Source organism: Lutra lutra, chromosome 16, assembly GCF_902655055.1.
Source record: "Lutra lutra chromosome 16, mLutLut1.2, whole genome shotgun sequence".
Classification (NCBI taxonomy): Eukaryota; Metazoa; Chordata; class Mammalia; order Carnivora; family Mustelidae; genus Lutra; species Lutra lutra.
In genome coordinates this window covers 37,651,108-37,676,544 of record NC_062293.1, presented here as the reverse complement: position 1 = coordinate 37,676,544, position 25,437 = coordinate 37,651,108, and the positions used below count along the sequence as shown (strand labels likewise).

The 25,437-nt window shown below is 44.3% G+C and overlaps 3 protein-coding genes and 1 pseudogene across 5 annotated transcripts; all 4 read right to left on the bottom strand.

Moving 5' to 3' along the window:
- Positions 1-401: 401 nt before the first annotated feature.
- Positions 402-3,219, bottom strand: CCL14 (C-C motif chemokine ligand 14). The gene is made up of 3 exons (XM_047708893.1): positions 2,971-3,219; positions 1,081-1,195; positions 402-633 (listed from the first exon to the last, which is right to left on the bottom strand). Exons 1-3 carry the CDS (start codon positions 3,167-3,169, stop codon positions 531-533), a joined length of 417 nt encoding a protein of 138 aa, XP_047564849.1. The 5' UTR covers positions 3,170-3,219; the 3' UTR covers positions 402-530.
- A 3,444-nt stretch (positions 3,220-6,663) lies between these two features.
- LOC125087284 (calmodulin-A-like) lies at positions 6,664-7,127 on the bottom strand (annotated as a pseudogene).
- Positions 7,128-10,119: 2,992 nt separating this feature from the next.
- LOC125086623 (small EDRK-rich factor 1-like) lies at positions 10,120-10,311 on the bottom strand. Its single transcript, XM_047705904.1, is given in 1 exon segment — positions 10,120-10,311. A coding segment is annotated over 1 exon segment (192 nt).
- A 2,679-nt stretch (positions 10,312-12,990) lies between these two features.
- CCL15 (C-C motif chemokine ligand 15) lies at positions 12,991-18,115 on the bottom strand. 3 transcript variants are annotated; one of them, XM_047708964.1, is made up of 4 exons: positions 17,969-18,108; positions 15,734-15,785; positions 15,146-15,259; positions 12,991-14,742 (listed from the first exon to the last, which is right to left on the bottom strand). In XM_047708964.1, exons 1-4 carry the CDS (start codon positions 18,042-18,044, stop codon positions 14,613-14,615), a joined length of 372 nt encoding a protein of 123 aa, XP_047564920.1. In that variant the 5' UTR covers positions 18,045-18,108; the 3' UTR covers positions 12,991-14,612. The 3 variants fall into 3 exon arrangements, with proteins under 3 accessions (XP_047564920.1, XP_047564922.1, XP_047564921.1); XM_047708965.1 differs by having other exon boundaries at positions 12,992-14,742; positions 15,146-15,254; positions 15,732-15,785; positions 17,969-18,115; XM_047708966.1 differs by lacking the exon at positions 15,734-15,785 and having other exon boundaries at positions 15,146-15,254.
- Between the last annotated feature and the right edge of the window lie 7,322 nt (positions 18,116-25,437).

Genomic DNA, 25,437 nt, shown 5'->3' with positions numbered 1-25,437 from the left:
GGGCCTTGGGAGCAGGACAAAATGAAGGAATTTGAAGATTGGCTGCTATGAAGAAGGCTTTATGAAGATTTACCTGAAAAATCAGGTGATAGCTCTTAGCTTTACACTTGTGTAGCTTATATAAGATAATATACATATTATATAAGATAATACACATATAAGATAATACACATAGGCTACTTAGCAGACAGGAGAATAGAAAGTGCTAAGACAATGGTATTTGTTACCATCATGATGATTTGTGTAAAGGTGGCCTCAGCTTCCCGCTACCCCCATCACAGGCCTGACCTGTTTTTTGCATTCAGGGCAGACCTCACCTCTGCAGAGTGAAGCCTGATGCTGAGGGTGCCACTCTGGCTGGGCTCCAATGAGGAGATTCCATAGAATTGAGCAAGGGCAGGGAGGGTGTGAATTCAAGGTCTTTAATTCATGGCAAGGCAGCTCCCGAGAGGCGGCTGGGGCAGGGAGTTGGGGCTGGGAAGGGGGCTATGGCCTCTTCTCCTTAAGATGGCCCGCTGTGCCCTCCTCCACTACTTCCGGGTCACTCGTTTCTCCTCCCGGTCCTTGATGTAGTTCTGGACCCAGTCGTCCCTGGGGTTGGCACATATGGAATGGCCCTTTTTGGTGATGAAGCTGTGAAACAAAAGGGAAAAGTGTTGCCAACGGGGCATCCAGCAGCTGGAAAGTGAAAGCCGGTCTGCCCTCCCTAGAAAACACCTCACCCCCTTAGGCTGCTGCTCCTTCCTTTGCTAGAGGCAGCTCAAGGCCAGTCTCCTCTCTGAGACCTGCTCTCCAGCCCCTGGGGACCCCTGGAACCATCAAGTCTCCATGCTCCCCTGCCCCTAAAAGTGCCCTCCTGCCTTCCCTTCCCCGCCCCTACTGCCTTCCCATCCATGGGGTCTGCTTCCTCCTGGCTCCCTGCAGGCTCAGCCAGGCCAGAAAACCCCCAGGTTGCCCCTCTGCTGCCTGCTGCTGCCCCTGAGAGGCGATCTGGGGAGTCTCCTTTGTGCGTCCTCCCTCTCCCCCTCCCCCACCTTGCAGGCTCCCTGTCTCCCAGTGGGGTGTGGGGGTTCTACTTACACAACTCCAGGCTTGGAGCACTGGCTGCTGGTCTCATAATAATCTGTGATCCAGTAACGTTTGATTGCCTGGGCAATGTAGCTGACGCAGCATTCGGCCGGGTGGTAAGGTCCTCCTGAGGAGAAAGCAGGGAGGGAAGCTGGGCCTGGGCTCATTGTCAGAGGCCAGACCTGCCGGCTGCTTTGGCACAACACAGGATGGAAGAGGGAAGGAAGGAGGAGGTGGCCCCGCTGAACTCGGACATGGGATTATGCAGATTCGTTCCTCTTTCCCTCCTCCTGCCTCAGCAACCACCTTCCTTCCTGCTCTTCCACCGCGCCTAGAAAGACTGGCTGGTGACCTTCAATTCCAGACTGAAGATTAGCAAAACCAAATCTTCACAGGGACTACACACCACTCCCGTGGGGCAGGCTCACACAGATGCTCCACACAGGAGGAATATTTGGAAGAAATCCCCATGGGGGACAGGGACACGTGCCAGTTGGGAGTGCAGACCCAGCCCTTCCAATCTGCCCCTTCTGCCTGTGTCCCCACTGAACCCCTTTCCCAAAGAGGGAAGGAAGCTGACACGAAGGCCCAAGGACAGGGAGTCAGGACACCCAGGTCCTAACCTCCCCTTGCCTTTGCTAGCTTTGTGCCAATGGCAACTTTATTCCCCAGTTAGTTTCCTCATCTGTCAATGAGGCTGTTGGGCTGGATTGGTGGTTTCTGCACTGAGGGGTTTTACTCCCTGAGGGTCTGGGGGCTTTGGGGTCTGTTTCAGAGATACTGATGCACTTAAGAGTAAAGTTTTGGGGATAGTATCCCTTTTGGCTCTTTTTGCTGTTTTACATACTAAATTTCTGAGTAAGAATTTGCTTGAAGAAATGTTCCACTGTCTAAAAAAATGTTAAACATCTCTGGATTAGGTGAACTTTCCATTTATTTTCTGATTCTGGAATTTCATGGCTCTTCTAGGAGGTGCGGGAGGGGGACAATCACATATTCAGTCAAGCTTGACTTATGGAGATAGCAGGAAGGGCATTTCTGACCAAGGGCCCTGGAGAAAAGGAGGCACCGTGGTCATGTAGTGGAGTGATGGGGGTGTGCACGTTATGTGACCAACCTGGACAGAACCGGGAGTGTCCGAGCAGTGGCCTCCTTGGTCACCAGGGACGGGCGCATGTGTGGGTGGGAGGGCAAGGCCTGTCCTTTCACCCAGTTAGCATCCTCCCTCCCCGAAGAATCCGATAAGGGGTCCGCTGGTCCCTGAGGCCACTCCCACCTATCCCTCTAAGCTCCAAACGCCTTCTCAGAGAGGCAAATCAAACTGCCCAGATTCTCATTAAGTTAGATCAGATTTATTTCCATAACCTCCTCTGTTTCCTCCCAGTTTCTGAAAAGGAGACGAGGTAAAATTGAAGGGTGAGGCATAGTTTTGGTTGTGTATGAAGGCACCTCATCCCAAGTAATAAGCTGGGGAAAGGGTGGTCGAGGTGTGACCCCCCCACTGTTATGGTTCCCCTAAGCCCACACCTAACTGAAGCTGCTCTCGTGGGGTGGGGCTGACTCTGGAACCAGGTGGCTCCCATCTCAAGAGGTAAGCAGACAAGTGGCCTTAAGGGTCTCCCCAAAATCCTCCTCTATCTCCCTGGGGATAATGTCCTCCAAATGGGGTGGGCCACTTTTACTTAATGGCAGAGAGAGATGGACTGAAGGAATAGTGAGACAGGCTCATTCCATGGCCTTGGAAGGAAGGGGGGGCTGGTCCTGGAAGGTGAGGATGAAACCAGTTTCAGAAGACCCCAGACCTCCTTCTAGAACCCCTCCTCCTTATATCCCCAGCAACTTTACTCCTACTTCTTTCCCCAGGGGAACCAGGTTGGAAGGAAGACGAGGTGTTGCACTCACGTGAGGACTGTTCAGGCTTTCTCCCCAGAGCGCAGGTGATGAGGAGGATGAGGAAGAGGGAGATGGCTGCCATGGAGACTTTCATCCTCCTGGCGGGGGAGACCTTTATCCTCTTGTTGGGGAGCTGCTGCAGGGGAAGAGCTGACCTGGTAGGGACTTTGGAGGCTTCTGGGCTGAGGAGGTATTGAGAAATGATCATCAAGGCAAAATATTTTTTAAAATGAGGGAACTAAGCTGACAAAGGAAGTAGGGAGTAGCGATGCCTCAGCAAATTCATATCCTGCACATTGTTGAGGGTGGAGCAAGGGAAGCCTGGAGAGCCAAGATTTCAGGGAGGAGATTGCCTTCCATCCCTAGTGGGAATAAATTTAACTCCTTTGGTATAAGCTCTTCTTTTGGTGGAGGCCACAGCACAGGGCCTGGGGGTACTATTGTGTACTTTGCCCAAGATCTCAAGGCTGGGAGGTCACTTGCATCCAATTCCAGTTCTGGGCCTGGAATAAGGCCATGTGGGGAGATTCAGGATCTCTTAGTCTAGAGATCAGAGAGGATTTGGGATACTAGGATGAGGCCCGGAACCCCCCAAGTCTGGTCTTACTAATCTGGGCTAGGAACCCCTCACTTAATCACTTAAGCAGAACTTCCAGCTCCCAGCCTTCTCACCGCCCTCTCACCATACCCTGGGGTGAAGAAGTGCCACGATGCTCCGTAGATAATTAACAAACATTACATAACAGCTATATGCACTAGCCACTGTCCCAAATGTTTTATGAATATTAGCCCATTTAATCTTTAAATCAACAGTTGAGGAAACTGAGGCACAGAAAGCATAAATAACTTGCCCAAGCTTTGACAGTTGATAAGAGGAATCAGGGTTCAAACCTGGGCAGGCTAGTTCCCAAATCTGTATTCTTAACTGCTATGCCCTGGAGAAACGTGGGACTCTACCATCCCCACTAAGCTGTCACTGAAAGTGTCTTGGCTAGTGTGGCTTTTCTGCAAAGCCTTTAGTCTGAGCCCTTTCTGAGCTCAGGTGGATCCCTTTGGGACCTTCTCCTGGTTTCTGACTTTTGTTACAGAGAAGCTTGATGGGTACCTAAAAATCTCCTTGTTCAGGGATGGCTAGGAGGCTTCATTGATTAGGAGTGGACCAGAGTTCTGCGTTGGACACCATTCTGAGGCTATATCCACATGCCTGAAAGGGAGTGCTGTGACTAACATGTGGTTCCCATTAGGTTCCCATTAGGGTGCAGCTCATAGGCTGCATTGCCATCCTTAGATTAGTCTAAATTGGCTATTTATGGAGGAGCATTGGGGCCAGGAAGGGCCAGGGACTTGCTCATTTTTACAGGATAACTGGGATGCAGAAGAGATCCACCTCAGTCCAGTGGCCTTTACCGTGCTCTTCTTGTTGGGGGCCCTTGGCCTGTTTTGCTTGCTGCTCTGATTAGAAGGCTGTTCACATCCTCTTTCCTTGACTGGACTCATCAGGGCAGGGAGCCCCTGTTCTTTATCTTTGCCCATTCACACAGGGCCTAGCATATAGCAGGTGATTTATAAACAAGTGTTTTAGAAGAATCATTAATAAATAAATTGAGCTGGTTGAAGGATGTACATCCCACAGAAAACATGCTGGGGTGCCAAGATAGCCATACATGTTCTGTATTTGTTATCCTCGATAACAATGCTCTCTAAATTCTCCAAATCAAATAACAATCACCATTAGGAACAATCTAAGGAAATAAGTTGTTTTTGGGGAGTACATGAGTTGGAAGGGAACAGTGTTTACTGTGTTTTCCTGGAGACTTAGCCTCCCAGCCAAGTTGTTGCTAGGAGACTTACAGGAAATCCCTTTATTTTCTAAGAAATTATTAAGTTCCTATCTACCTTAGTCTGTATATGCTAATTGCTATAATAAACAACCCCTAAATCTAGGGGATTAATTAAATGAAGGCTTATTTCTCGCTCAACTGGCAGTCCAATGTTTGTGAGCAGTGGGATGACGGTGTGTGTGTTGGGAAGGGCTGTTCATGCACCTGTTCAGGTGCCAAGGCTTCTATCCATGGTTTCCCCCAGTTTTAACGCAAGACCTCCAAGTTTGCTACAAAGGGGAGAGGCAGAAGAGAGCTGTGAGATTTTCATGTACCAGTCCTAGAAATGACATAAACAAGTTTCACTTACACTCCATGGCCAGAATGAAGTCACCTGGCTCCAACTTAATGATGAAAATATGGAAAATATAGATCATCTGTGTGCTCAGGAGGACAATGGAATGGGTTTAATGACTACATCACTTCTTTGCCACAATATCAAATGCCAGGTACCCGGCTATGCTCAGAGGGTGGGAACGAAGATGACCCTGACCTCAGAGGACTCCTAGCTTAAGGAGGGACTCAAAAGAGCAAATGAAAATTGCAATACAGTGGGATGAATAGAATTTGGTAGCAACATGGAGACCTTAAATGTTCTATTGCCCACTGGTTAAGTATGTGGAACTTATTTTAAAAATATTAAAAATGTTTTCCAAAGCAACACATACATTGATTAAAAAAAAAAAAGAGTACAGAAAGAGTGTGTAGGACATATATTTTTGGAGTTCCTGCTTGTCTGAAGAAGTCATTACTCATCCCTCATACTTGATGGATATTTTTGCTGGGTATAGAATTCTACCTTGAGAGTATGATAATTTTTTTGTAAGGGGGAAGGAACTTCTGTTTGTGTGTGTTTGTTTGTTTTCCAGGTTTTTCCTCTCTCTAGATTTTTTTTTTAAGTTAATGGTCTTTGTATTGGAAAAAAAGGCTAGCATTTACAACTTGGAATAGACATAAATTGTAATTTCTTGAACAGCAATGTTGATGGTTGTGTAGAGTCCACAACCACAGCCTATGCTGCTGTCTCCAAGTCATGGTTCAGAAGGGTTTTAAAAACAGAGTCCAAAGATGGTCCCTTCCTTTTTAAAACCTTGTGCGAATGGTGACATCCTGACACCTATTTTTCTCTAGTACAACAAGGACAATGCTAAGCCAACACATGCAGCATGCCATCAGGATGAGTACCATCATCACCATAGATCAGGACACATGGAAGTACAAGAGGACCATTCTGCTAAGTGGGGCTATGTCTAGACAGTTAATCCTTCACCCATTTTTCTGCACAACATTTTGAGGTAAACCAATTTTAAATGTTTGTTTTCAGTAAACCAGCCCTGACAATTTATACTAACAAGTTGAACTAGAATCCATTTGAATAGGTTTTCAATTTTTTTCATTTGTCATTTTTTAAAAAAGATTTTATTTATTTATTTGACAGAGAGAGACCACAAGTAGCCAGGCAGAGGGGTGGGGGAAGCAAGCTCCCTGCTGAGCAGAGACCCTGACTGGATCCCAGGACCCTGAGATCATGACCTGAGTGGGAGGCAGGGGCTTAACACACTGAGCCACCCAGGCGCCCTTATCATTTTTAACACAAATGCCTGATGGTGCTCAATTATCAGGCAACATGCAAGAAAAATTGGTCATCTCAGACAGTGTATTAATCATGAGCAAACAGAACTGCAAGGAATCCACTAAATGCTTCTTGATCATTAAGGTAGTACAAGTATTTGTATTGTAAAACTGATGACAGCTTGATCTTTAAAGGATAGGACAACCAACCGATACGTGCAGATTTTGTGTGTGTGGACCTAAGGTAGATTTGACATTCAGTTTTGCTGTAGAAAAACAGAATGAGTAAGTGATTTTTTTTTTTTTTTGCAAGAGATAAGTAAAATATTCAATTGGATTCTTCCAGAGGGGGAAAAAGGAGTTGAAAGTAGGTCTTCATTTTGTAGTCATCCTCTATATGAATTCTTCATAGTCAGCTTGTCCATTTCCATCAATATCTGGTTCTCTGATCATTTCATTGACTTCTGCCAAGTTTGTTGTGACATGAGGTAGTTTTGCTACACTGATGTAACCAGTGCCATACTTGTCAAAGACTGGGAGTGTCTCATGAATTTCTTCTTCACTGTCTGTATCTTTTATTTTTCTAGCCAACATAGTAAAAAATTCTGGTTAGTCAATGGTGCCATTACCATCAGCACCCACCTCATTGATCAGATCTTGCCATTGGACTTCTGTTGGGTTCTGACCCAGACACCTCATGACAGTTCCAAGTTTCTTTGTTGGGATGATGCCATTGTTGTCTTTGTCAAATTGTTGTCTCTGCTCTTTGTCTCTCAGAGCAGAGAGAGTGAGGGTGGCTGCCTCAGTGCAGGGGTTGTGATGATGGGGGATCTCCCACTACTGCTGCTGTTAAGGTGTGGTGGGCACTCGCACTGTGAGGCTCCCAGCACTACCACCCCATTCTCTAGAAGATTTTAAGATTTCTGACTTATCCTTTTCTATTTTTTAAAACTTTTTGGCAGAAAACCATGACCCAAGGCTCATCTTATGCTTTGCCCCACCTCTGGGAATCAACCATATCTCCAGTGAGTCCTGGCTCCCATTAGTAAAGGATGGTTTTGAGAAATCTGGGTCCCTAGGGGCTCATTGCTTATGGGAAGGGCATAGCTCTTAGGTCTGAGCTCTTAGTGGACAGGAAACTAGGAAATATATTGAAGCATATATGTGTAAATGTGTATATAAATTTATATCTATTTCTATTATATTCTCTATATATTATATATAATATGTATTATATTATTCTATTATATGCTAATATATTATTCTATTATATTATATCAATCTCACACATTTATAGCAATTTCTATATCATTAGTCTAGCTATAAGAAAAACCAAAAGTTTATACCAATACATTTAATTCCAAGTGAAGATCACAAGGTTGGTTTTAATCTTCCCTTTCTGTGTGTTTCCCTCTCTGCTTTAACAGTGAGAAATCTGGCCCCCATTAACCTCAATATGTCTACCTCTTTGCATTGTCCTCTGCATATACCAAATCCTCTGGCCATACTGGCTGTATCTTCAGTCCCAGTCACACTGGCCTCAACCATGGGGATCATGCCCTCTGCCCCAGTCCTAGCTGAGTCCTCAGGTGAGCCCCCTGGTTCACACCAAGAGAATGAATACATGAAGGGGAGAAAAAAGGGAGAGAAGGGAATAAGCTATATATTTTAAAATCTTCACTGTGGCTCTAGAAGCAAAAGAGTAAAAATATAGATGTTTACATTTACTGTTTTATGCCTTGATTTCTGCACAGCTCTTCGAAGTTTTTGTTTCATTTTTAATTTTTATTTATTTTTAAAAAGATTTTATTTATTTTTTTTATCAGAGATCACAAGTAGGCAGAGAGACAGGCAGAGAGAGGGGAAAGCAGGCTCCCTGCTGAGCAGAGAGCCCAATGCTGGGCTCGATCCCAGGACCCTGGGACCATGACCTGAGCCGAAGGCAGAGGCTTTAAACGACTGAGCCACACAGGCACCCCTTGTTTTATTTTTTAAAAATTTATTTATTTGAAGGAGAGAAGGGGGGCATGGTGGGGAAGGGCAGAGGGAGAAGGAGAGAGAGAACCTCAAGTAGATTCCATGCCAAACACAGAGCCCAAGGCAGGCTTGACCCCCGGACCCTAAGATCATGACTCGAGTGGAAATCAAGAGTTGGCTGTTTGGCCAACTGAGCCACCCAGGTGTCCCTGTTTTTTTTTTTGTTTTGTTTTTTTTTTTTTTTTTTTTTTTTTTTTTTTTTTAAGATTTTTATTTATTTATTTGACAGAGAGAAATCACAAGTAGGCAGAGAGGCAGGCAGAGAGAGAAGGAAGCAGGCTCCCTGCTGAGCAGAAAGCCCGATGCGGGGCTCGAACCCAGGACCTGGGATCATGACCTGAGCCGAAGGCAGCGGCTTAACCCACTGAGCCACCCAGGCGCCCCTGTTTTTTTTTTTTTTTTTTAAAGAAGTTTTAGACAAATTTTCTAGATATTTTGCACAACTCCCAAGATTTTTACTTAAAAAAAGTTATTTAAAAAGATTAAGAAAAATTTTAAAGTAATTTCTACCTGACATGAGACTTAAACTCACAACCCCAAGATCAAAAGCTGCTCACTCTACCAACTGAGCCAGACAGGGGCCCCCCAAAATTTTTGCTTTTGAAAACTGAAAATTGGGGGCGCCTGGGTGGTTCAGTGGGTTAAAGCCTCTGCCTTCGGCTCAGGTCATGATCCCAGGGTCTTGGGATCGAGCCCCGCATAGGGCTCTCTGCTCAGCGGGGAGCCTGCTTCTCTCTCTCTCTCTCTCTCTCTCTGCCTGCCTCTCTGCCTACTTGTGATCTCTCTCTGTGTCAAATAAATAAATAAAATAAAATAAATAAATAAAAACTGAAAATTGGTTGTTAGACTTATTTAGCTATGTTTAAAATTTCTTCAACTGCATATTTATTTTATAATTAAACAGCTCTGATAAGATTCATCATAAAAAAAATCAAATATCAGCGCAAGTCAAGAACTGGCTCATTTTGTTGTTTATTCTTAAGAAGACCACAAAGATTTATTTTTTCAATTCTTTGAAATTATTTTTTGGTTACTAAAGAAACATGGGCTTTTTATAAAAGTTGTAAACAATGCTGATATGAAAAGTCAAAAGTGAGAGTTTTTCTTCAAATTTTCATTCCACCCTGTAGCACCAACAATACCTGGGAACTTGTTAGATATTCAGATTTTGGGGGGCTCCACTCAGTCCTACTGAATTAGAATTTCTGGGGATAGGATCCAGCAATCTATATATATTTTTTTTAAGATTTTATTTATTTATTTGACAGAGAGACAGATCACAAGTAGGCAGAGAGGCAGGCAGAGAGAGAAGGGGAAGTAGGCTCCGTGCTGAGCAAAGAGCCAGATACGGGACTTGATCCCAGGACGCTAGGATCATGACCTGAGCCAAAGGCAGAGGCTTTAACCCACTGAGCCACCCAGGCGCCCCAGCAATCTATATTTTAAACAAGCTTTCCAGGTAATTCTTTTTTTTTCCCCCTACATGCATGGTTAGTGTTTTATTATTTGAAAAATGTTTCTGAAACATTACACTAAGTCAGGTTGAAAGGTAAAGTTTAAACTAGTTTTATAAGGATATAACATATGACTGTTCACTGCACAAAATTTTGACCATTGAGCTTATGATATACCTAGTTGGCCGTGGCACCCAGATTTTTCCAAATAGTCATCATTTTTCTCTTGTCTGCATAGACTTCTCATGAGCTACCTTCTGCTTTTTTTGTATTATCTCAGAGTCCATCTGCTTTCTCTGAGAGGTGGTTAAGATATCTTCTTTTCTTTTCCGCTTGCTGATTTCCTGGTATTTCTTCACATTTCTCTAGTGGTTAAGTTCTCGCTGATTTCCTTACTCACGGACCATGCCCACCTGGGACCAAGCTTGGAAGAGTGCCCTCAGGTGATTCTTATGCATACTAAAGTTTCAGATCTGTAGTACACTTCCTAATTGCTGTGCTTCAATATAGAGTTCACCCTTGAACAACATGGACTTGAACTTTGCCAGTCTACTTACATGTGGATTTTTAAAAAATATATAAATACTGTATATGTATTTTCTATGCCTGATGATTTTTTTCTTTTCTTTTTAAAAAAGATTTTATTTGTCAGAGAGAGAGAGAGAGAGAGCATAAGCTGGGGGAGTGCAGAGAGAAGCAGGAGAAGCAGGCTCCTCGCTGAGCAGGGAGCCTGATGAGGGACTCCATCCTAGGACCCCAGGATCATGACCCAAGCCAAAGGCAGATGCCAAACCAATTGAACCACCCAGGTGTCCCTGCCTGATGGTTTTCTTTTTTTTTTTAAATTTTTTATTTTTTTCAGCATAACAGTATTCATTATTTTTGCACCACACCCAGTGCTCCATGCAATCCGTGCCCTCTACAATACCCACCACCTGGTGCCCCCAACCTCCCACCCCCCACCCCTTCAAAATTCTGGTTTTCTTAATAATGTTTTCTTTTCCCTAGTTTACTTTATTATAAGAATATAGTATATAATACATATAACATATGAAATATGTATGAGTCGACTATGTTATCAGTGAGGTTTTGGCAATAGTAGGCTATTGTCATTAAGTTTTTAGACAGTTATGCTTGGATTTTCAGCTGCATGGAGGTCAGTGCCCCAAACCCTGCACTGTTCAAAGGGTCAGCTTCAACCTTTGAGTGGCCTGCATGGGGCCTGGGAGGTGTAAGGCCCCAGCTGGTTGCCCCTCATATAAACAACCTCATCACTTTAATCCAGCATTGCATAATAACTTGGAATTATGTATACGATTCTAGCACACAGAGGTCATATTTTATGCTTATTTTCAATCTTCTCTGTATCTTGACTACCACAACATACAATATAAAGTCACCCCTCAGGCGTTGTTTGAGTAAAGATAGTAAATGTCTGTTTCAGGGTTCCAGAGAAAGGGAAGTGGGTGCCCTGGCTGGGGAAGCGAGGGAAGGTTTTACAGGGACATCTAAGTCAAACCTTGCAGGCTGGTTTGAGTTTTGCCAGGAAGAGTTGAAAGGAGGGGCATTTGTGGCAGAGGCACTGCAGAGAGCAAGGAAGCAAAAATGAGCATGCGGTTTTTGAGGAACTGTGAAAATAGAGTAATGTATTATGTAATTGACCTAGATGTAACAAGCCATTGTCCACTCCAAGACCTCAAAGACCTTCTATGAGTGAACAGATGCTTGGTCAGAAAGGAAGGTCTCAGTGTCCACCCCCCATTTCTGTTGAGCTGCTCTTGTCATGACCCAAAGCCTTGGCGAGGAGACACCTGGTCCTCTGCTGTCTAGAAGGTTCCGGTGGTCTGTGCTCTCCATTTCATTCTGTTGAGTTAACAGCTTGGCCAGCAGGAGAAACCAATGAAATCACACACCTTCCCCTTGGGTCTAGCACAGTTTCAAACCAACAACGTTTTGAGATTTTCATCGAGGCTCTAAGACAAAATCTTTATGGAGAAGCCAAAAGTTGTGGTTTCTGTCACTCAGTTCTCAGCGGGCTGGTGTTAACTCAGAGCTGCTGAATTCAACAGAATACAGTAAAGTGGACGAGAACAACAGGAGAGATCGTAAGTGGGTTCAAACTATAAGCCAGAACCCTGAGCATCTCTGTTTGCCTCTTTCAACTCCCCAAATCCCATGGAAATGACAGGAAAAATGCAAAAACAAAAATAAATTTGTAGTAGCAGAGGAAATCAGAAAAGATGACATCAGCTGACTGTAAGATGAGAAATTTCTGTTCTGGATAAAGGACATGGGTCTGCTTGATGACTAGATTAGGAGGCTGAAAAGCCTGTTTCCTCATATTGGTAAAGGAGATCATTGAAAAAATATTTTCTCAGCAGCACCCTGGGTACCACAAAGATCAGAGTCAGTGGTGTTGGGAGAAGAAGCTACAACCTTGCTAGTCCCCACTTCAGGGCACGCAGGTGTGGGGTTTGCCCCAGGATAAAGCTACAAGGACAGTTCTCCAGGTAAAGAAGGCTGTCTGCTCTTGAGTCTTCCACAGAGGACAATGGATCCAGGAGAGAGCTGGGCAGTGCCCAGGACAACTTCTGGTCAAAGACAAGAAAGAAATCCCACCACCTCCGCCCCCTAGAAACGAAGCTCTCCGACAACCTCAGTGGAAGTCAGACCCGTTCCACCCCTCCTCCCTCGTCACCCACCAGGGCCAGGGCCCCCATCCTCATAATCTGGATTCACAACCAGGGAACTTTTGCTGAGAAAAAAAGAGGAATCCCTGAAGGAATGAAATTTACCAAGGCAGAGGTCTGCCAGCTAGCCTGCCTACCTTTTTTACCTGCACCTCCTAAAAGGGTATCTCTAAGTGAGGTTCTTCCTAGGACAACCTGCATAATAACTACCTGGAATGCTGGGCTAAACTGTGTACATCTGTGCTCTACCTCCTACTCCCCAGTCATCTGCTGTCCACCCCCGACTCCCAAATGATGGCGCGAAAGAAGCTTTTTTTTTTTATAAAAGATTTTATTTATTTATTTGACAGACAGAGATCACAAGTAGGCAGAGAGGCAGGCAGAGAGAGAGAGAGGAGGAAGCAGGCTCCCTGCTGAGCGGAGAGCCCGATGCGGGGCTTGATCCCAGGACCCTGGGATCATGACCTGAGCCGAAGGCAGAGGCTTTAACCCACTGAGCCACCCAGGTGCCCCCAAAGAAGCTTTTTTCTACACTGTAGTCAAACCTCCAGAGATTAGCTATTTTTAATAGAGAGGAGAAGATGAGACATAGTGTGGATGTGTATTTAACCCCTTTAGAGCTGTAATAATTCCCAGCTTTCATCATTGTCTCAGGTTTCTTCTTCTAATAGTGTTTATTATTATGACAGATATTTGGTAATCAGTTTTTTCCTTATAACTCTTTAGGACAAATCACCCAAGAAGCAAGGTAGGTTTTAAATTTGCTTTGAATTTAAAATTTTTTTGTTGTTTAGAATTTCAGTGCTTTCTTCTGAATTTTGAGACAGTTGACCAAGATTTACTAATTACGAATATAAACGTACATGCTTGAATAGATATGAATGTAAAATTGATATTCACTCCAACTTTTTTTTTAAAGATTTATTTATTTATTAGAGGGAGAAAGCATTCAGTGGGGGAGGGGCAAAGGGAGAGGGAGGCCCTCATGCAGATTCCGTGCTGAGTGTGGAGCCCGATGCAGGGCTCGATCTCACCACCCATGTTCAGTCCAACTTTAAACATTTTTCTTAATGTCCCTTAACTTTAAAGAGGGGAGGTTATATCCATTGAGAGAAAATATCCAAAATGTGGAAATAATGCAGAAGGATGACTGCAGGCAGGTCTCCAATGTCATCTGGAAGATTGTCCGAAAAGCCCACCCCAGGGTTCCTGTAGGGGGAACGTCCTCTCCAGTGGTGTTCTATTTACTACTGATGGGCTCCTGACTTTGTGAAATTATGTTAACTTGCAAATTTTTTATCTAGCATAGATGTAAATGATTTTTGTCCAGTAGAAAAGAGAATCCCCAGGGCCACCTGGGTGGTTCAGTTGATTAAACATCTAACTCTTGATTTCGGCTCAGGTCATGATCTCAGTGTCATGACTTCAAGGTCGTGTGATTGAGTGCCGTGTTGGGCTCTGCACTGGATGTGCTTAAGATTCCCTCCCTCTCCCTCTGCCCCTATTCCCCCCCTCTAAAAGAAAAAAAAAGAGAAGAAAAGAAAAAAGAAAAGATAATCCCCAGAGTTACAGTATTATTTTTCAATAGGATATTAATCTCTTTTTCTCTGACTTAACATTTCAGAATGCCATCCCCAATTAACTATATAAATCTCTGTTCCTCAGATAATCTTTGACTCTGTTTTATGGTTCCCTTTTTGAATGGGTTAAGTACATTTTCGACACAGGTTCAATCTATGTTTGAATGAATTTGAATGTGTTTAGATTTTACAAAATTCTGTTATGACATATCATTTGGGAAAAAACCATAGAATCCAAATTTCAGCAATTCCTATAGTTTATTTTTCCTCCTAAAGCTCAAGTAAAGTTATATCAGATACCCTTTATTCATGCATGGCTTTTCCAACCAGAACAGAAAGAATGGTAGTTGTTGCTTTTTGAAAAATAATTCAGGCCAAGAAAATCCCAGGAGGGAGTTGGGGCAAGACAAGTGGATGTGGGGTAGCTGGCCCCTAGTATCATTTCTTCTCAAGAAAGCCTCCTCTTTCTCCCGTCAGTATCATTAGGTTATTCAGGGACCTCATGCAATTCTGAACTTCCAAGACATGGGGGTCAGCACAGATCCGCCGCTCCTTCTTGGTGAGGAAGCTGGGGTGAAGGTGGAGAAAGATTACACATTAAGGAGCGTTCAGCAAATGGGCATGGAGACCCCCACCCTCCCTGGCCCTGGGATCTCCCACTCAGACCAGCCTGTTTTCTTCCTTCTCTGCTGCAGGGGCTCAGGACACCTCCTCTCTGAGACCCTGCCTCAGCCTCCAAGACTTCCTAAGTGACTCATGACCTTTCCTCTGGCAGCCTTTCTTCTGCTCCCTCCATCTGCCCCCAGTTTCCCTCTTCCCTGGGAGCATCTCTTATCTGATGCCCTGCAGGACCCTATTGAGGACATAAGCCTCCCAGGACCTGGCAGGATCCAGAGTGTAGGACTTTAGTTCTAGACACCCTCCATCAGGTCCTCTCCTCTCAAGACATGGCTAGTGAGCTTGGCACTTACATGACACCTGGCCGGGAGCATGAACTGCTTGTTCTAAAAAAATCTTTCATTTTTGCACATCGAATTTGTTGTGTGTAGCTGGAGCAGCAGTCAGCAGGACGGTGTAAACCTGCGGCAAGGGGAAAGAGACATTTAAGGACTGGGTCTCTTTTTAAGAAAGACTAGATCCTTCCCCGCTTTCCTCCAAAGTGCCAGGGAGGGTGAGAAGGCACAGGACTCCAGAGGGATGTTCTCCTCCTCTGTCTGCACTTGCTTCACTCTCCTCAGGGCTGAGCTATGTGTCTGAGGGCACCCAGGCAGGGCCAATAGAGGCCCAAGACCATTTCTGATAGAAGATGGAGCATCTGAGGCCTGCAGGGGGGCGTCAGTGAGCACCTCTGCCCCCAGGAGAGCCAACTCTAGAGACAGCTGGGGGGAACAGAGGTTACCTTTAAGGGCCTATTCCGGTCCTCTGTGGGACATTCACCACCTTCAGGACCCTCCCCACCTGCCCCTCACCCCCACCCTGTACATGAGGTGTTTGGAAGCCATTGAGCAGATCTGTGCAGTTGCTGCTTTTAAACATACGCTATAATAGAACACATACCGTTAATGTGCATACTTATTGAGGGTTCTTGCCGGAGTTTCGCCACCACGGGTTCTATTTGGGAGAAACCGGTAAGGAGGGAGAGAAATCACTGAGGCAGTCTTGTCTCAGTGTCTCCGCTGGTCTCATGCTGGACCACTGGACACCTGTCTGGATTCTAGGTCTCTCTCCAGGGCCCTTTTCTCTCTCAGGGCCCGGGGATGTTTCAGGGAACTCTTGAAACTGTTTGGGACATGACACCATCTGATTGACTTTAAAATACAGAAAGCAAAATGAATCAATCAGTTGAATGCGTACATAACGTGATACATGCCACAATACTTTCTGTACATTTCTGAAATCCACAAGGGCTCAGGAAACAGAAGACTGTTTCATTAACCCATTTGGTGGCACAATGTCCCCCAAAGTGATGAGTGGTTTTTTTCACAATCATTAATTTATCCCAGTAGTATGATTATTTGTGTTTGCTGCAGAAAAACTACCTTGTTTGATTGAAGTACACTTCTCAGACCCTATAATCAACGTTAAGTAATATCCAGGAATGTGTTACCTTTTAAGAAATGTCATTTATTTTCTTGAAAATGTAAAATAGACATAATAAACACAACTGTAGGCATGTTTAACAGCGTGTGGTTCAGTAGAACAAAGTCCATTCACATATTACGCAACAATCACCACAACCCATCCACAGGACGTTTTTCATCTTACAAAACTGAAAACTCTGTACCCGTTGGGCAATAACTCCCGTTTTTCCCTCCCCCAACCCCCCAGGCCGTCACCATTCTTCTTTCTGTCCCTGAATTCAACTACTTTAAGTGCCTCATAGGGATGGAAGGACGCAGTGTTTGTCCTTTGGTTACTGGTTTATCTCACCTAACATAATGTCTTCAATATTCATCCGTTTTGTAGCACATGTCAGAATTTCCTTCCTTTTTAAGGCTGAATAATATATTGTGTGTATATGCCCCATTTAAAAAAAAATCTACTCATTTGTTGGTGGACACTTGGGTGGCTCTTGCCTTTTGGCTATTGTGAGTCATACTATGATTAGCATGGGTTTACACATATCTCTTCATGTGCCTGCTTTCAGTTCTTTTGGGTGTATATCCAGAGTGGACCTGCTGGATCATATTGTGTTACCTTTTATAAAAACTGAGGGGTGCCTGGGTGGCTCAGTCATTAAGCGTCTGCCTTTGGCTCAGGTCATGATCCCGGGGTTCCGGGATCAAGCCCCGCATTGGGCTCCTTGCTCAGTGGGGAGGCTGCATCCCCCACTCCCACTCCCCCTGCTTGTGTTCCCTCTCTCGATGTATCCCTTTCTGTCAAATAAATAAATAGAATCTTAAAACAAATAAAAACTGAATATTTCTGCATTCCAAAACACATCCAGCCCTGAAGTTTTGGAAAAGGGATTACGGACCTGTATTATGCTAATTAGGCAAATGCAACTAAACTTTTAGATCATTTCTTGTAGAGTTACACATGAATTCTATTTAAGGAGGCATATGTGTATACTTGATATGCTTGCAAAGATGTGTGTGGGGCTTGCAAAATAAATTCTTCAGTGGCCTTGCCTTTCCATAGCAGCTTCCTAACCAGCTCCCATCCTCATTACACCAGTTAATATCTGTATGATCTTGAGCAAGTTGTCTAAGTTTTTCTCATTTGTAAAATGAAAATAATCTAACATGCAAAACTATACAAGTTGCTGATAGTCTACCCCACAGGGCTGTTAGGAGGGTCTAATGTATTAATTCCGTAAGACAGAACAGTGCCGGCCTGCACATAGGAAGTACGAGGTATTTGTTAAATAAATAGAGCGGTTAGCTGGGCTTGGATGAGGCACTTTCCTGGCTTGTTCCATTTCCTCTCCAAAATGAGAGTTTGACACTAACATTGTAGAATTCTATGCTTCTTCCTGCAAATTTACAATTTTACTATAGTTCTTTTGATTTAGCACTTAACAGTCCTATGTCAGCTAAGAGAAGGCATCAAATAATTCTGGTCATGAAAAGGGAGAGAGTTCTTTCCCCAAGGGGGACCAGTCATTTGTACAGTTTTCCCCAGGGACCAAAGCCTGCAGAAAGAGAGAGGTCTATAGCCAATCGCTGCTGCTTTTCAAGCAAGTGCCAATTTCTTATCCCTGTCGGGGACAGGGAACTATCTCAGGAGGACAAGTTGTTCTGTGTCTTCTCCCCGTGGACCTTGTCAGAAGTGAAAAGGTTCACTGAACTCACCATGAGGGACCTGGACCTGGGATCCAAGGGCAGTAGCAAGAATGAGGAAGGGGAGAGCACCCACGAAGACCTTCATCTTCCCAGTAGCAGGCAGAGCTGAGGACTCCTGGCTCTCTGCTCTCTGACTGTCTGGGATCCCAGCTCTGCCCTCATATTTATAAGAGAGGAGGGTCAGGAAGTCACAGGGCAGAGGCTCAGAGTGCTGTTCTTTGGCTATACAATAGATAACATACTATTTCTGAAAAAAGGGAACAAGGCTGGGAATGCAACAGGAAGTAGATGGTAAAGGAGACTTCATGCTTTCCCAACTGCCCAATGGATACAGGCTCAGAAAGAGACTATTTCATGAAGGATCCTTCTTCTAGGAGGTTAATTTCACCCTCTGAGTCAGAGTGTTTTCCTCAAGAGCTAAGCACCTTCAAGTTCAGGAATAGCCTGTAAACCAGGCATGTGATTCCTCACACAGACCCCTGACCCTTGATGCTTTGCTTTGTTTCACACCACAGATCCAATCCATTAATAAATACTGTCGGCTCTCCTTGCAAAAATGTATCCAGAGTGTCATTATTCCTCAGCACCTCTCTGCTGGGAGTTATTGAAGAGCCTTATGAATGTATCTCAGAATATTTTGCCAGGGAGAAGAGAGCGGAAGCATTTACCTTTGGCTTTTATCCCTGGGGCACTTTTAAAATATGGCCACAGATTTTTTTTTGACACTCCTTTCACCCAGTGGGGGAGTCTATGTTCTCTGCCCTAGAAATGGAGAGGGGCTTGTGGCTGGTTCACTCAATAGCCTATGTCATGTGACCTCGGAGTCTGGGTTGTGAAAAGTCATGGATTTCAACCTTAGTCACTGGAACGCTCACTCTTGGAGTCCCGAGGCACCAGATAAGAAGACTGACTAGCTTGAGGCTGCCGGGCCGTGAGGAAGCCCAAACGACAGGCAACATTCTGGCCAACAGTCCCTAAACAGCATAGCCCTCAGGTTGTCCCAGCCTAGGTCCAAGATAATCAACCAACTTGTTTCCATGCGGCTGTCTTTTCTCCTTGAGGGTAGGTAGCCCTCAGGTCATTCCAGCCTAAGTGCCAGACATGGGCATGAGGAAGCCTCCAGATTTGCACTGGTCCATCTAGCAACCACTAGCCACATGTGGCTACTGAGCACTTCAAATGGGGCTAGTCCACATTGGGATGTTCTGGAAGTAGAAACTTCACACCAGGTTTTAAAGATCTAATTACATAACCCCCCAACCCACTCCCCACCATGTGAAATATCTGGATAGTTTTTTACATTGATGTCGACATGAAAATATTTTGGATGTATTGTGTTAAAGAAAATATATTCTTTCAATTCATTTCATCTGTTGCTTTTTGCTTTCTTAACATGGCAACTAAAAAAATTTAAAATTATGTACATGATTTGCACGATATCTCTATTGGACAGCACTGTTCTAGATTTGAGTCCCTCCTTGCTATTTGTGTCTTCCCAGCTGAGATCTCAGGCATCGTGGAGCAGAGACAACCCAGCCCTGCTCTGCCTTGTCTGAGTTTCTGACTCGTAGAATTTGTGAGTGGAACAAAATAGTTGTTGTTTTGTACCATTAAACTTTGGGTACTCAGGATCAGAGAAGCCCCTGGTCAGGAAGCTAGAGTTCTCAAAGGCAGGCTGAGACATGACACCTGCATGAAGCTTATGTAAAACTGGGAAAAGTGAGAACTGACCAGTGGCTGAGGTAAGCAGCAGGACAAAAGGACGTGAAGTAGTACAGGGTATGGTCCACCCATGCTTCCTCTGCTAGGTTTGTGGCTCTTGATTGTGTTGAATCTGTCACAAAGCCTCCTTTAAGGTGGTTGTATTTGTTCTTTCAGTTTTGGTGGAATCCACCCTGTGTACCCATGCTAAATCATCTCCACTGCTTCCAGGATTCCTGCGAAGCTGAATCCAGTCTAATCCAGCAGAGCCTAATGTCATAGGGACGGGAACCACAAATACATCATCCATCACCAGGAATCATGAAGACAGGGCTAATCCTACATCAGTCTCTTGGTTCCTATGTGTTCTAGGTGTTGGGGACATAGAATCATCTATCGGCGTTTGGTTCAGTGGATATAGTGCATTCTGGAAAGTCTCAACCCTGAGTTTATTGTCCCCTTAGCAAAATTATTAACACCCCACATTCTTCTGGTCTGGCTGCTCCTGCAATATTATGTATATGCTATTGCCAGTGGGTCTCCTATGCCTTCTGACTCACATTACTGCCTCTAAAATGGATCCCTTGGCTGGTGGCAATGTTGTATATCTCATGAGGCATTCTGTAAGTCTTTGGATGTTTGGGATGCAGGAAGGTGGGTCTGAGGACCCAGAGGGGGTCCCGCAGGACCAGCAAGAGCGTCCTTGGGTTTGCACAGGAAAGAAATCAAACGCAAACCAAGAGGAAGTAAGAACAGAGTTTGCTGAAGACACCGAGAGAGCAGATACAGACCGAGTGTCTGGGAAACTCAGAAAGATGAATGAGTCTCATCCATCTTAATGTCTGGGGTTTTTATGGAAGTTAGTGGTCTGGTGTATGTGTCCTCTCAGGCATTTGGGAACTGGTCAAAACAAGGAGGTGTGCTCAGGCATCCTCCATAAGTCCTTAGCTCCTTATGACCTGGAGCCTGGGGTCTTGGTGTCAAGGTGTCTGGAGTGTTGGGAAACACGCATGATGATCTCTCTCAGTATCTCCTTAGATGTTACCTAGCACGCTGGAAGACTCCAAAGAAATCATTAACTCCTTGACCTTTTCGAGGAAGACTTATATTATCTGAACTGTAAGGGCGTGTATAGGGTGGGGTTGTAGGTCCTAGCGAAAACAGAAGCAGGAAGAGGAACAAAAAAAGCACTCCTTTATGGGGTTCCTTGTTTCCCTATCTCAATTGTGCTGGCAAATTTGCTACTGGCACAGAAAGAAAATCCATATCTGGAGTGGGTGATGGTTTGCTAAGGCCAGATTGTTCTGGCTTGCCAGAGAGCAGGGGTCCAAGGTAATCAACCAACATGTTTCCATATGACTATATTTTCTCCTTGAGGGTAGGTGCCATATTGAAACTTGACATCTAGATGTCAGCAGGATGGTAGCTGCTGGTCATGGGAGGCTGACACTCGATGTTGAAGCTGTTCTTGCTCTGTCTCTTCTCCATGCGAGGAAAGTGTTGTTCCATCTGCAGCTGAGTAAGGAGTGTTTTTCATAGCAGCCCTGACGCCTACAAACCACGCAGGAAGTTGACTTCCCAGAACTGCTGCTCCTGGTGCTAGACAGCAAGCATCACTTGCTGAGCACATCTCAACTTTCAAAGCTCCAAGACTGATACTACTTTTTAAGACCCAGGCAAGAGGGGACTGGACCCTGGACCCCATGCTTTTGAGGACCCCTCATTCACAGACACACACAAAACAATTTTTGTCAGAGGACACAAAGACACCTCTGTCTCTTGGGAGGTGGTACTCAGGGCTGGCCCAACATGACCTGCAACTCTCCACATTCGTTCTTGGGACATGCATGCACGTGTGTGCACATGCACGCACACACGCACACACACTTCATTCCTCAAGGTAAAATGATTCTCCACCTCTCTTGTCCTATGTCCTCGAAATGGGACACTCCTGAGTTTAAAGGCTATGAAGGCTCGTGAGAGGTGCCGCTGCCAAGCAAGGACAAAGACACTCTTTTAGACCGTGGGAAGATTTGAGTTGTAGAAGCTTAAGGTCAGAGGAAAGCTAAACCAATTAGCTTTCCTTTCAGCAGGTGTGCCACCATATTCTTGCTTTCCTGGGTTGTTCTCATGTAGTGCCTAGGGTTCATTTTCTTGCATTGTTTTGTGTTCTGATCTGGCAGATAAATGACCAGATTAGGGCTGTAAATGTAGTAGCTTCACATGATTGCAATATAGCAATTCATTTTACTTTATATTTTTTGTTAGCTCATTTATAATTTTAAATATTGGCACACTTAATGTGGGGACCTCGTTATGGATTCTTGCCTTGAGCCCTACAAATATTAGGAGCAGTCTTGACCAGGACCCACAGGGGCATGGTGGTTGGTGAGGTGACTCTGTCTGCTACCCACGGTCCCCATGTTCTTACTCTAAATATCTGTGACTAGAAAGAATCTGTGTATGTCTCTTCCTTCCTTGTTTATGATCTTAAACATCCTCATTATTGCTTATGGAAAACCTCTCTCTCTCTCTCTTTTTTAATGATTTTATTTATTTATTTGACACACAGAGAGAGATCATAAGTATGCAGAGAGGCAGGCAGAGAGAGGGGGGAAGCAGGCTCCCTGCAAAGCACAGAGCCTGATGTGGGGCTTGATTCCAGGACCCCAGGATCATGACCTGAGCCGAAGGCAGAGGCTTTAACCCACTGAGCCACCCAGGCACCCCGGAAAACCTTTCTCTTTAATAAGGAGAATAACTGATCCTACCAACTCATTTTGTTTCTCCTGATGTCTTTCTGTTCGTAAGTCTGAGCCCAGGCTCTCCTTAGAGAAAGAAAAATTTCAACAATAATATCCCCTTAAAGAATCTCATGGCTAAAGTCGATTCTATGTTGTAGAATTGAAACTGCTCCATGGTCATAAATGGTTTGATGTCTCTGAGATAGATATCTTCCGACCACTTCCTACATGCCTTGGTGATATCAAGTCAAGTAAAGACATTTCAATTGGGGACCAAACACTTCAACAAATTCTAGCTCAGAGATTAGGTCTTGTTTTATTTTATTTTATTTTTAAATTTATCTGTTAGAGAGAGAGAGAGAGAGGGAGAGAGAGAGATGAGAGGGGAGAAGGTCAGAGGGAGAAGCAAACTCCCCGTGGAGCTGGGAGCCTGATGCGGGTCTTGCTCCTGGGACTCCAGGATCATGTAGGTCTTGTTTTAAATATTTGACTTATTCCTTACTTTAGTAGATTATTTACAAAAATGGCTGTAATAATTCATCCCATCCAGTATGTACACACTTGGAAAGTCCCTTCCCATACGGACTCTGGTCTCGGCTCTGTACTCACTTTGATAAGTGGAATAATAGAAAATGGGATGCAGAGACTTGGAAAATGCTGACATATTGAGACTTGTGTGTCATTTTTCTGCTGAGAGTCTTTATACTGTTGTGTGTACCAGCCCATGCTAGCCTTTAGAAGGTTGAAAGACCACATGGAAAGAAAGATCCCAAGATACCCCCCCTGTCCCAGCTGAGAGGTCATGCTAGACCATTGAACCCCAGCTAAGTTAGCTCAGGCCAGGAGAATTATCCATTTAACCCATTAGAATTGTGAGGAATAAAAAAAATTCTTGCTTTTTAAAAGTTTTCATTTTTTATTTTTTTAAAAAAGATTTTATTTATTTATTTGACAGAGAGAGAGAGAGAAATCACAAGTAGAGAGGCAGGCAGAGAGAGAGAGGGAAGCAGGCTCCCCACTGAGCAGAGAGCCCAATTCGGGGCTTGATCCCAGGATCCCGAGATCATGACCTAAGCTGAATGCAGAGGCTTAACCCACTGAGCCACCCAGGTGCCCCCCAATTTTTTTTTTTTTTACAGCTTTATAAACATATATTTTTATCCCCAGGGGTACAGGTCTGCGAATCGCCAGGTTTACACACTTCACAGCATACTACTACTACTACTACTACTACTACTACACTACTCACCATAGTACATACCCTCCCCAATATCCATAACCCCACCCCCCTCTCCCAACCCCCTCCCCCCATCAACCCTCAGTTTGTTTTGTGAGATTAAGAGTCACTTATGGTTTGTCTCCCTCCCAATCCCATCTTGTTTCATTTACTCTTCTCCTACCCCTTCATCCCCCCATGTTGCATCTCCTCTCCCTCATATCAGGGAGATCATATGATAGTTGTCTTTCTCTGATTGACTTATTTCGCTAAGCATGATACCCTCTAATTCCATCCACGTCGTCGCAAATGGCAAGATTTCACTTCTTTTGATGGCTGCATAGTATTCCATTGTGTATATATACCACATTTTCTTTATCCATTCGTCTGTAGATGGACATCTAGGTTCTTTCCATAGTTTGGCTATTGTAGACATTGCTGCTATAAACATTCGGGTGCACGTGCCCCTTCGGATCACTACGTTTGTATCTTTAGGGTAAATACCCAGCAGTGCAATTGCAGGGTCATAGGGTAGTTCTATTTTCAACATTTTGAGGAACCTCCATGCTGTTTTCCAGAGTGGTTGCACCAGCTTGCATTCCCACCAACAGTGTAGGAGGGTTCCCCTTTCTCCGCATCCTCGCCAGCATCTGTCATTTCCTGACTTGTTAATTTTAGCCATTCTGACTGGTGTGAGGTGATATCTCATGGTGGTTTTGATTTGTATTTCCCTGATGCCGAGTGATATGGAGCACTTTTTCATGTGTCTGTTGGCCATCTGGATGTCTTCTTTGCAGAAATGTCTGTTCATGTCCTCTGCCCATTTCTTGATTGGATTCTTTGTTCTTTGGGTGTTGAGTTTGCTAAGTTCTTTATAGATTTTGGACACTAGCCCTTTATCTGATATGTCATTTACAAATATCTTCTCCCATTCTGTCAGTTGTCTTTTGGTTTTGTTCACTGTTTCCTTTGCTGTGCAAAAGCTTTTGATCTTGATAAAATCCCAAAAGTTCATTTTTGCCCTTGCTTCCCTTGCCTTTGGTGATGTTCCTAGGAAGATGTTGCTGCGGCTGAGGTCGAAGAGGTTGCTGCCTGTGTTCTCCTCGAGGATTTTGATGGATTCCTTTCTCACATTGAGATCCTTCATCCATTTTGAGTCTATTTTCGTGTGTGGTGTAAGGAAATGATCCAATTTCATTTTTCTGCATGTGGCTGTCCAATTTTCCCAACACCATTTATTGAAGAGGCTGTCTTTGTTCCATTGGACATTCTTTCCTGCTTTGTCGAAGATGAGTTGACCATAGAGTTGAGGGTCCATTTCTGGGCTCTCTATTCTGTTCCATTGATCTATGTGTCTGTTTTTGTGCCAGTACCATGCTGTCTTGATGATGACAGCTTTGTAATAGAGCTTGAAGTCCGGAATTGTGATGCCACCAACTTTGGCTTTCTTTTTCAATATTCCTTTGGCTATTCGAGGTCCTTTCTGGTTCCATATAAATTTTAGGATTATTTGTTCCATTTCTTTGAAAAAAATGGATGGTACTTTGATAGGAATTGCATTAAATGTGTAGATTGCTTTAGGTAGCATAGACATTTTCACAATATTTATTCTTCCAATCCAGGAGCATGGAACATTTTTCCATTTCTTTGTGTCTTCCTCAATTTCTTTCATGAGTACTTTATAGTTTTCTGAGTATAGATTCTTAGTCTCTTTGGTTAGGTTTATTCCTAGGTATCTTATAGTTTTGGGTGCAATTGTAAATGGGATGGACTCCTTAATTTCTCTTTCTTCTGTCTTGTTGTTGGTGTAGAGAAAT